This window comes from Gigantopelta aegis, chromosome 10, assembly GCF_016097555.1.
Source record: "Gigantopelta aegis isolate Gae_Host chromosome 10, Gae_host_genome, whole genome shotgun sequence".
Classification (NCBI taxonomy): Eukaryota; Metazoa; Mollusca; class Gastropoda; order Neomphalida; family Peltospiridae; genus Gigantopelta; species Gigantopelta aegis.
Genome location: NC_054708.1, coordinates 50,983,052 through 50,995,786, shown reverse-complemented (window position 1 = coordinate 50,995,786; position 12,735 = coordinate 50,983,052). Strand labels below are relative to the sequence as shown.

Sequence of the window (12,735 nt, the reverse complement as noted above, 5' to 3'; positions counted from 1 at the left end):
TGTTTGTTTGGTTTTTGTTTGTCTGTCCGTTGTTTTTATTTATTTGTTTGTTTGTTTTTAAGCCAGAAGTAAAGGGACTGATGTGAGGGTTAGGCATGTTATTAATACTGACAGTGTTTCATTTATCTCATTAGTATAGTATATCAGTAGGAACACAAATTTGTGTATCAACTTATTCATTCGTTCAGTCGATATTCAATTATTCATCCATCTATTAATTAATTAAAAAATATATTAATGTTAATCGATAAAGACTCAAATACCGTAATAAAACGATTTATTTAATACATGAAAATTAAATGTTTCATCAATTTTGAAAGCTGCCTTGAAATTTAAAATAATTATTTCTTTGATATATACTTTCTTTAAATAAATGTATTAACCTAATGTATTAAGTATGATGTTCATTCTAATCATCTTTACTTCATGGCATATTTGAATATAGCGTTAGATCAAATCATTTCAATCTACTTCAAAATTAATATTATATTAGTATTATTTGAATATAGCGTTAGAGCAAATCATTTCAATCTACTTCAAAATTAATATTATATTAGTATTATTTTTAAAAGTTAAAGTCAAAGACCCGTACAAACCTGTAACACATTTGAATGTAGTTACAGTAGAGTGAAACAAGACGTTGAAACACCCTTCCAAAGTAGATTAGAGCTCGTCGTCATAACCGCTACTTCTCCGAAATACATGCGGTTTGAAAAATATGAAAAAAATATTTCATGGTGTTAGAAAGACCAGGATCACAACATACATTTCGGATGTCCGGTAATGGATAATGTAAACAATAAAATCTAAGTATTGTCTTATTTTAGTCATAAAAAGCGGCTCTAATAGTGAAAACTACGCAGTGTTTAAAAACAAGAGTTTGCCGCTTTTAAATTAAATATCCTCATTAACGTTATGGGCCGCATTTACAAAAACCTGTTTATGTTTTACACGCGTGTATCTACATACAGTTACAATGCTTAAACACCTGTTTATGTCTTACACGCGTGTAACTACATACAGTTACAATGCTTAAACACCTGTTTATGTCTTACACGCGTGTAACTACATATATTTACAATGCTTAAACACCAGCGTTTAAGAAAAACTGGATTCGTAAATTCGGCCCTATTTAAAAAAAATATTATTACGAGTTATCAAAGATTTAACATTAAAAAATGAATGTAAACTATTATCCAAATTATATTAAAATTATGTTTCAAATATATTTTTGGCTATTTAAAATTATAATTGGAATTATATTTAAATGGGGATTAATTATTTAACATTGAACATTTAATATCATCTTTACTGTATTCTTAAACAGGTAAATATTATAGGTAATATATTTTGGAAAGGGTTTCCGGTTGCGTGTCAAGCGATGTAACAGGATTTGGATGTACGGTGTTAATAAAGACGACAACGGTTCTACAAGACCCGATTCGGCCGCGCGGTCCGGCTAATGAGGGATGAGGTCACGCGGAAGATCGCGAGAGTGTTTTCTGTTTACACCTCCTGCGTGAAGAGCTCCCTCATAAAACAGGCTTCTGACCAGTGTTAACACGCTGTTTGCGTTGGGGATTACAGGTGATTTACGTTAATAGGAAAGTCACACCGAGGATATCTGATACATACACTTCATCGTTTCCACTTACTAATAACCAATAAAGTCGACTTCACAAGAGTGACAGTCATCGCCAGTTGAAACGCTGCGTGAAAGGACAAGATTTGGCCAAAGCAGAATGAAAACTTAACCCCGTGCAAAAACAAAATTAATACGTCTGCTAAAACCCAAAACTAAACACGTTCGTTTATGGTCAATTAAAGGAACATAATTTGTTTTAATTTTTTTTTCACGACAGGCTACCACAGCCCGGGTTGTACAAAATTTAACGTTTACGGTCAGTTACTCATTTGCTTAAAGAAATTAATGTTTTAATTTTACTTCAAAAACAAAAAAACAACGAAAACTGTCACTGGTGTTTTCTTCTCTTTTTTTTCAGAGATTTCAACGTGTTTAAGGAGAAGGGTTCTCACGATATTGCTGATGCTCTACTGTCGCTGAAACACGCGGTAGTGCATCCCCAGTTCAACGGATCTCTGTCGCCGTTGTCGCCCCCGCCGCCGCCTCCGCCGCCATCTATGCCGCATCTTGGCTGCGGTCAAGGAATGAACGGCGGCGTCATGAACCCACAGACGCCCACGGGCTTCAGCTACACCGTCAGCCACAACAGCCCGATGTTTCACAACGCGTACGGCACGCCGGCGCCGCAGTACAACCAGTACGCGGAGCAGGGTCAGAGTCCGGCGGGACAGCCGCTTCCGCAGGCCAGCGTCCACTTCCCTGCCATGAGCGTCAACGTGTCTATGAGCATGAACGTCGGCATGCCGCCGAGTCTCGGGGGCGGGCAGTACAACAACCTGCCCTCTCAACAGTGGCCCGCCCAGCCCCCAACTCCGCCGCTGGGGCAGTATCACTCCTCCAGTCAGAACCAGGCACCTCCGATGCCGAACCAGTACGGCGGGTACACACCGACCAGCAACTACGGCCCGTCGTACGGGTTTCCCGGCGAGTACCGCACCCTGTGTGACGGGCGGGGAGGCTTCTATTGTAAACATTTGGATAACTTCAAGGACGACGCCAGGTTCTGTTCTATGGGACACATCAAACGGAAGTTCCTGCCAGACAGAAGCCCTCCCGGCCCACCCGAGATCGACCCCTCCACCCTGAAGACGAACCTGTGTCGGATCTGCGGAAAGACGTACGCTCGGCCGAGCACGCTGAAGACCCATCTGAGGACCCACTCCGGGGAGAAACCCTACAAATGTTGCACGTGCTCCAAGAGCTTCTCTCAGGTTAGTGGTAAATTCTCTTTCTTTATTTTGTGAACTTCAATGATCTACATTACACACCGGCCTCGGTGGTGTCATGGTTAAGCCATCGGACATAAGACTGGCAGGTACTGGGTTCGCAGCCTGGTACCGGCTATCTCCCACTCAGAAGGAGTTTTAACGACTCAGTGGGTACGTGTAAGACCACTACACCCTTCTTTTCTCTCACTAACAACTAACCCACTGTCCTGTACAGGGTGTATACTACCAAATCAAATCCCATAGATGACAATAGTAACATATGTGGCTAAAACTCCTACCTGCAACGTATCAACCGACATAAACGCCACGGATATAAATACTACCACCCCTTACACTTAAAGTGAATCAGAAAAAATGGGGGTCAAGCTGCTCGTTTCTGAGATAACAGGTAGCGTCTTTGACTACCTTAGTTTCGCACAAAATTCGAGTACTTTTTTTTTACAGGTACCCCATACATGTTTCAAGCACAAGGCTACTTGACACATTGGTACTAGATGAAATAAAATTGCACATTTTTTTTAACCAGATGAAACTATTATTTTTTACAACCAACACACTCACATTTATAACCAATCACAGGACTTGTGGTGTTCACTTCTCTATCAAAAGTTCGGTGCACCTCGAACTTTGACCCAGCCGGAAGTTATTTGGTTTAGTACTACCTATACTGATAACATACATTTTTCAAAAAGTGTCCAGCTATGTGTCTTTATGACAACCAGGGTCTGGTGTATTCTGACATAAACTGACAACCTCACTGAAACTGTTGTTTCTACAGTGCAACCTAATATAATGTACACCTCATAAGGCTTATATATTGCACACAGTTTTGTACAAATGCAATATGTCATATTAAACAACAAAATGTTTTAAAATAAAACTCCTGAAGATATTTACTTTCAGTTGGGTGTGTGTACTCAGGTATATATGTAGAGACAACAAAGATAGTCAGAGTACCTCTACCCCTTTAAAGCATTCCATTAAAACACATGCACTTGATTGGCCCCTACATTTTGAAGACCTTAACAGGCACATCAAAGAAATATCAGTATTAAAAAACTACACTGTCTGAAGAAGGAAACACAAACATGACTGTACCTGTATGAAGTAATGACTTAATGTCCTGTACATTAGTGTTGGGCGGAAATCCTGTATGCTGGGTGTGGGTGTCTTCAAGTTACCAGGTGTGGGAATTTCAAATCCATCGGCCATGCTGATTTTCATAATGAACCATCAAAACTATTGGCAGCCACCAATATTCCTGACTATATTTTATTTATAGCCTACTGTAGTTGGAGGTTTTAATAGTTGTGATATCTGGAATAATCATGCAGCTTTAACACATTTATTTTTGATTAATTACTGAAAAAAACTATTTTTAAATGACAAAATTACCCGAACATCTATTTTCTTGCATTATTTTCTTATCCGGATGAATACAATATGTACATTAGATGTATTCCTACAATCTGTAATCCAGCATTTTATTTAGCTAGTAACATTAGGTAATACAGCTTTAACAATAAAATAAATTATCAACTTAATCCAAGGCAGATAATCAAATCTGAAAAAAATTGGTTCTGAATCTAGTATAAACTCAAAATGCTTTTCATGAGAGCTAACTAAGTGATTATTAAGAAAAAAAATGATCTGGAGATCTAAGTATATGTTTAACAACCTTATTGTTATGTACAAATAAGAACAGAAGGCACAATAGTGACAACAAATTTAATTATGTTTTTGGTCAAGCTTTTCTTCAAATTTACTTTAAATTTTGCATAAAACTACAAATTTGTCTAAAATATAACTTAGCACCCTATAAATATGTCAAAATGACAATAAAAATCAACTTCTTTACAAATTTGAGTTTTCAGAATTTCATACATAAAACATTAACAATGTTAATGGAAACTAAAGACATTAACCCACTATTGGCACATGCTATTTTTAATATAAAAATAAATTGCTATTAAAATCTTAGTTCAGGTTGCCTATATATAATACCATATTTAAGAGCAGTTGTATATGGCAAGTCAAATACCATGTAAAAAGAAATTATTGAAATCTTTACAGTACGAATTATAGGCCAAAACAAACTTTTCTTCAGTGATAACTTTGATTCAAACTCCATTCTGAGCCATGTACAGAGATTATTGTCAAGGTCAAGGTCATTGTGAACTTGCATGATCGAGTGATGGCTAATTAATCAACCAGTATAGTTTAATTAAATAAAATGACAAAATCATAATATTTTTTATTATGCACTGAATATGTGCTATAGGGTGTAATACTACCAAATCAAATCCCATAGACGACAATAGTAACATATGTGGCTAAAACTCCTACCTGCAACGTATCAACCGACATAAACGCCACGGATATAAATACTACCACCCCTTACACTTAAAGTGAATCAGAAAAAAATGGGGGTCAAGCTGCTCGTTTCTGAGATAACGGGTAGCGTCTATGACTACCCTAGTTTCGCACAAAATTCGAGTACTTTTTTTTACAGGTACCCCATACATGTTTCAAGCACAAGGCTACTTGACACATTGGTACTAGATGAAATAAAATGGCACATTTTTTTTACCCAGATGAAACTATTATTTTTTACAACCAACACACTCACATTTATAACCAATCACAGGACTTGTGGTGTTCACTTCTCTATCAAAAGTTCGGTGCACCTCGAACTTTGACCCAGCTGGAAGTTATTTGGTTTAGTACTACCTACAGACAGCCCAGATAGCTGAGGTGTGCGCCCAGGACAGCGTGCTTGAACCTTAATTGTATATAAGCATGAAAATAAGTTGAAATGAAATGAATGATCTACATGGTGTCAGAGGTGTAATTTTCTGTCCTAAACAGACCACATGCTTATCAAATTTACAAAACTATAGTCAGTGAATTTCTGGTCGTTCTAATGTCTGTAGTACCCAGGGGATAGATTATCTTCCTTATTTTGTGAACTTCAATTATCTACATGGTGTCAGAGGTGTAATTTTCTGTCCTAAACAGGCCACGTGCTTATCAAACTTACCTATATTCAATGGATTTCTGGTAGTAGCCAAGAGATAGATTATCTTTGTTATTTTGTGAACTACGATTATCTACATGATGTCAGATGTGCCACTTTCTGTCGTATTTAGGCTATGTGCTTATGAAATTAATTAAACTTATATTCAATGCATTTCTAGTCATTCTAATGTCTATAGTAGCCAATAGATAGATTATCTATGTCATTGTGTGAACTACGATTATCTACATGGTGTCATTTTCTGTCGTAAGCACTCTATGTGCTTACAAAGTTATTAAACTATATACAATGAATTTCTGGTCGTTTTAATGTCTATTAGTAGCCAATAGATAGATGGATTATCTTTGTTATTTTGTGAACTACGATTATCTACAAGATGTCATTTTCTGTCGTAAATAAGCTATGTGCTTATGAAATGTATTAAACTATATACAGTGGATTTCTGATCGTCCTAATGTTAGTAGTCAGAGGATATATTTTCTTTGTTATTTTGTGAACACCGATCGTCTACATGATGTCAGTTGTGTAATTTTCTGTCGTAAACAGCCCACGTGCTTATCAAACTTATAACAACACTATTATATACAATGCATTTCTGGTCGCTTTAATGTCGTCTCTAGTAGCTAGGAGATTTGTTGGAAAAGCTGTGACAGCCGTTGCTATGCTATGCGTTCATGATTTACCATAGTAGAATCAATACATGTTATCACTTTTGAATACAAAACTAAATTTGCGTATGATGTTCAAATAATATTTAATGGTTTATAAATTTCAAAGAAAACAAAATTTCCATAATGTGCCAAGAAAGGTTTTTTTTAGTAAAAATTATCTTTGTTCATTCAGAAATCTTTCATTGAAACAGTTTAATGATAAAACTGAAAAGGTATTACCTTTTTAAAAAATGTAGTAAAACTCAATTGTTTTAGTATGATATGTGTGTGGAAATCGAATATGAAATAAAACACAACTAAACAAAACAAAACACAACAGCCAACAATAATGAATGAATGAATGTTTAACGACACCCCACTACAACAAATGCACACCGGCTATTGGGTGTCAAACTATAGTAAGTCAACAATGATGAAGTCGTTGTAATTATATATAAATGTATATACAATGTAATTATGGTCTTGACGAACCCACTCTTTATTGAATTCTAGATTCGACGAATATCTAATATGAGTTGGATAATTTGTACCCAGTCCTTTTGTATATATACACGTATATACGACATGTATATGCAGTCAAATATGCTTCCATCATGAGCTTTTAAGGATTAGTTTAACGTGTTAAACGGGCATCTCAATTTTGAATGCAAATTGTATTTCTTCGTGCGTAGCAAACATATTATTTTGGAATTTAATACATACTACAGAACCAATTAGTTTCAAATTAGTCCTGAAAACGGTAGCAGTTGAATATCAAATTAAATGCATTGTGTTTTGAAACCTGGTTTTTTTGTTCGTTGTAGGAATATTTCACAATTGAAGAATGTTTTTACAAAACTTAAAACGTCCATAATATGGCAATATAAGAAAAGTTCCGTTTTGTTTCAAACGACTGAAAGTATATATATATATATATATATATATATATATATATATATATATATCGCTTATTTATTTCACCATATAAGGGAATTAGATCAATTTTGGTGTAGCCTTGCACATTGTATAACATAAAGCAACTTATGAGATCATCTCTACTTTGCCGAATTTTGAACTTATAACTGGTATTGTAAAGACAATATTCATTTGGATTTTTAGGCATTTAGTTTATGTTTTTATTTTAAAACACTCATTATTATTTTACAATTATGAATGATTTATTTGTGATAAATCCCAAACCACCAAGCCCTACACTTACACAGGATAACTAAACATCCATGGGTAATGTCTATTGGATCCCGTCGTTCTGTATTGGTAACAATTTTGTTTGTGACCGACAATATGACTTTGAATAATATAAGTACTAGTAATTGCTTGTTGTTGTTTTCTATAACCTTTTAGAAAATGTTGTCATGTAATAATGATTATTCTGACTATATTTTTATATTAATTCTTTTAATATACAGTTTATTTTCGTGTTAGTTTGGTATACAGTTTATTGCCTAATAATGACTTACAAGCTTTTGTAATTATGTCAGTGTAATGCAAATTCTATATACAGGTATTAGCTAATGACCGATCGCGACAAAGGCGACCTCTCCTAGGGCATACACTTGCAATCTATAAGTAGTAATCAAGGTTGGCCACAGACCACAATTAATTACGCTATATGTTTCTATATAGCGTTAGTGGCTATAACATTTTTTAAATTAATATCAGCAGGTCCGTGGATTTTTATATGTACCTTTGTCTGCCTGTGGGAAACATACCCTGAAAAGGACAACCCCTGTTGTCCAGCTCTTTCTCCAAGGATATTGGTTTAAATAAACACACCCATTAAACCTGGCCATAGTATACCCATTTTACACAAAAAACACTACTTTCGCATGAGCCAGAATTATCACAAACAAGTCTTCAATGTCAACAAATTACACATGTTTACAAACTACATGCTCTCCCCGGTCAACTTCAGTCAAATAGTTGCCACTTCAAAGCTGTCTGCCATGAAATAATCACAGTCAAACAGCAGACTACATGCGAGGAAACATTTCCGGATTTTGGACAACCAAATGGGAAGATAACTGTGATCTGTGGCCGGTTATAATTCGTTGAATACTGACATCTGAAGGTTTACCAAAAGTTCCGGTTTTCGTCTTTTGATTTACACAGCAAGATATTTAGTCAGTTATGAAGGCCACAGGACCATGATAACTATTTAAAAAACAAAACAAATAAGTAGTGCGCAATGTATACAATACATATATATAAACTGACAGATTTCTCTTTAAAAACAACAATATTAAGATTCATGTGATACATTTGACACTTTGGTTTGAAAGTAATTAATTAAACGTGTCTCTTGAAGGATTTATTATAAATTATTATGATAAAACATATTCCCTGCTTAAGCTATAATATGGACATGTTAAAAGAAACTGATATTCATCTTCAACTTGATTGAGATTACACTTTGTACATGTACATAGATTCATTTTGTACATGTAGACATAATAAATAATTTGATACTGTTACATTCTTGAGCAAATTCTGTTTGAAAAAACAATAGTGTTCTTACACATGATACTCAATTATTATTTCCCATTTTGTCATACCGTTTAATCTGTCTTAACAAACGTTGGAATATCTATATGAATATATATGTAACAGTTGACATCAATATTCTATACAACGGCTGAAATATTTCACATATGAATTATTCTTACCTATTTCCACTAGCACAGCATTTGATGATACTCTCTTTGAAATTTCTAGATATCTTTTTAAAATATTACTTTGTACTTTTCAATCGATTTTCGGTAGGTAAATCCCACATTTCATAATTATTTTAGTATCAAATATATTCTGGGCAATATTATATGGTAATGTAGGGCATCCCGTTATTTGCGCTAGATTCGAAAAATCCAGGTTAAACGCAAACTCGAAACTGTTAGTGGTTCAGTGCAAATGAACTAGGAAGAAAGTGTCATTTCAGGTATGACTATACCAAATAAAATCCCATAGGCGACCATGTTAACGTTTGTGTTTAAAAACATATCGACCAAACTGTGACCCATATATATCAGTACTACAAATCCTACAGGGTCCAGATCCCATATTACCCCTTTAGATCTATTCCTGGGAGAAAACCCCACACACACGTTTCTCTTTCAAACGAAAAATAGATCGTCAAGCGCATTTCAGCGTCGATCTCTCCATCCGGTAAATAGAGAGTTATACATGGGTGGTCGTTAGATACCATTTATCTCACAACGAGTTGTTTTAAAATGTATCTAAATAGCGAAAGCTAGTTTGATACGTTTTTAAACAAAGTTGTGAGATAAATGGTATCTAACGGACACGGTATTCTATTTCTTACATACCCTCAAAGACCAGGTTTTAAGCAAATTCTAACATCTTTTTTGACTAAAAGTTATTTACAGACCTTGCATTTGTGGCTAACGTACGTGTCACAGACAAATGCTTGTCAGGTCAACTATACGTCAGTGTAATCGATTTCGATCGTGTTGTTGGATCCATATTCACAAAAAAAGTGTAAATTTACGTCTACGACTAGCACTTACGTCTGCCGTAGATTTACGTTTACGTGCAAGAAGCACCTTATTCTCAAAGACGGCCGTAAATGTAAACGTAACTTAGTTGGACGTAAATCTACGATTTAACACTCTCACTGGAGTAATTAATAAAAACACATTAGAAACGATGGCTACCGAGTAAATAATAAATCGCAAAACGCAATTTTTTTTGTCGTCTGCTAACAATAAAATCGCGAACAGTGAACCATGGCATTTTGGTATTGGTGGGGATCCGCGTTTTGGTACGAACTTGAGGATATTTCTTAAAAAGGAAAAGATAACTCAGGAGAAATTGGCCGAGTCGAAAACATTCGTTCGATCACCAACAAAAACAATAGTAAATAACGGCGATCGTGCTTGATTTATAATATGTACACAACTTACGTGCAGCGTTAGTTGCAACGTGAGGCACTCTTATATTTACGTTCAACTTTACACGTAACTTACGTTTTCGTTGTTTCGTGAATAGCTCTTCAGTCGTAGATTTACGTTTACGTGTAAAACTAGGCTTACGATGTTTTGTGAATATGGGTCCTGGGGCCTATTTCACAAAACACCGTAACTTTACGCAGCAGTTATACCAGTCACACTTACAAGTGTTTGGCATCTATTTCACGAAGAAATTTACATCATTACAGAAGATGGAGCATTTTAAGTACAAAAGAAAATGAAATACGTGTACTTTTTAAATGTTAGTATATTTGTTGTACTATAATAGTAAATAAAATTGTGGTTTAGTCGTAGATTTATGTTTACGTGCAAAACTAGGCTTCCGGTGTTTTGTGAAATTGAGCCCTGTATATTTGTGTACAATTTAAATCCTGTGAACGACCCCTTGGAAACAAAAACATTTTGCTTATATTTTGCAGTCATTTATTATTATTTATCTTTATAAAGTAACGCTTATTTGTTTAACGACACCACTGGAGCACAATGATTACTTATCTTTTTATAGTCAAAGTGATTATTTCATAACAAATTATATATTATATTTTAGGCAGCAAATCTGACGGCGCACATCAGAACACACAGCGGGGAAAAGCCGTTTCGGTGCCCCGTATGTGATCGCCGCTTTTCCCAGAGTTCCTCCGTCACGACGCACATGCGCACACACTCCGGGGAGAGACCGTACCGCTGTCGCCTGTGCAAAAAGGCTTTCTCCGACAGCTCCACGTTGACGAAGCACCTGCGAATTCACAGTGGAGAAAAACCATACCAGTGCAAACTGTGTCTTCTGAGGTTCTCACAGTCAGGCAATTTAAACAGACACATGCGAGTGCATTCCAACAATGGATAATCACGGCCCTGACATTTTTTTCTGGAAGGGTGGGCATGTGGGTTGGCAAAAAAATTGTCAAGAAATAGCAATGAACAGGACCGTAGCTAGGATTTGTTTTTGAGTGGGTGGGCAGATGAATTCTTGAAATGAAAGACATAATATACTAGGTTGTCCGTGTGCATGGCCCCTAGGAAATTTTGAAATCTAGAAGCTCTGAAATACCATTTTGCAGTCATTTCAGGGAGGTTACATACTTAAACCATCAATATCAATAACTAGTAAAAACAAATCGTCCCCGCTAGCTACGGCCCTAATCAAGGCATTTTATTTAATCATGATTGTTCATGGTTGGGAACATGACAAGATGCAGTATTTGCCCCTCCTCCACCTGCTTCTACTCTATAACAGCTGTACCTGATTCACCAAGTCAGGCTTGCGTCCTACTGTCCTAAGAAATGAAATGTTAGTATTGGCAGCAACAATTCAAATCATTCACTACATAATCCGTTTTAAAGATTATGATATCCTCGCCGAACTTATCTTTTTTGTTGGAATGTGACAACAACAGTAATTGTGCAATATGACTTCTTCATAAAATTTCAGTCTTGGTTGATCTATTTCTGAAATCTAATATCATGACCATAGTGCTACATAATTTTGATATATTTTGTGATTATGACATGTAGAATAAAACTTCTAAAATTGTTTAAAGTTAAAAAAAAAAATCGACGTATTATCAGTAAAACCCCCAACAATCATGGTTATGAGAAGAAATAAACAAACTGATGGGCATTTAAGCCAGTAAGGTATAAAACTGAGAAGGCTAGCTTGGAAATTCTTCATAACATGTAGATGAATTCATATAAAACATTCGAGGTGTTTATTGTATTTTGTTGTTACCATTATCAAATCACAGTCTTGAAGACACATCAACTATACTGAGTATAGTATGGGTATTTTACAACAGATAAACGTATTTATTATCCACATAGTTCAAGATATTCAGGGAAATATAACCAGTATGACATACGTGTGTCATAATGATTTAACGTGCACAACGAATGACGTAATATTGTGATGTGAAGTCATAACTTAATGCGGCTTCCCCAGTGTAAACGCTTATCAAAATGACGTCGTTTCGTAGTCTCTTTTTAGTTATGTTTAAAACGTTTTGACATGGTCCTAGCTTGTTATTCTTGAAAATAATATTTTGAATAATGTGGATGATAAAAAGTATTACTCTCGCGTATGAATTGTACTGATTTTACGAAACTCGTGTCAGGATTAATGTATTACCCTCGCTTTCGCTCGGGAAATACAATAATCCTGACACTCGTTTAG

At 35.5% G+C, this 12,735-nt stretch overlaps 1 protein-coding gene across 1 annotated transcript in view; it reads left to right on the top strand.

The window, feature by feature from the left end:
• The window catches only part of LOC121383680 (protein glass-like), a 38,665-nt gene extending 26,717 nt beyond the window's left edge, over positions 1-11,948 (top strand). Inside the window, exons 3-4 of the mRNA XM_041513773.1 lie at positions 2,004-2,856; positions 11,113-11,948. Coding sequence (XP_041369707.1) covers positions 2,004-2,856; positions 11,113-11,412 — 1,153 coding nt within the window. The 3' untranslated portion in view covers positions 11,413-11,948. The remainder of the gene's footprint in view (positions 1-2,003; positions 2,857-11,112) is intronic.
• The last annotated feature ends 787 nt before the right edge of the window (positions 11,949-12,735 follow it).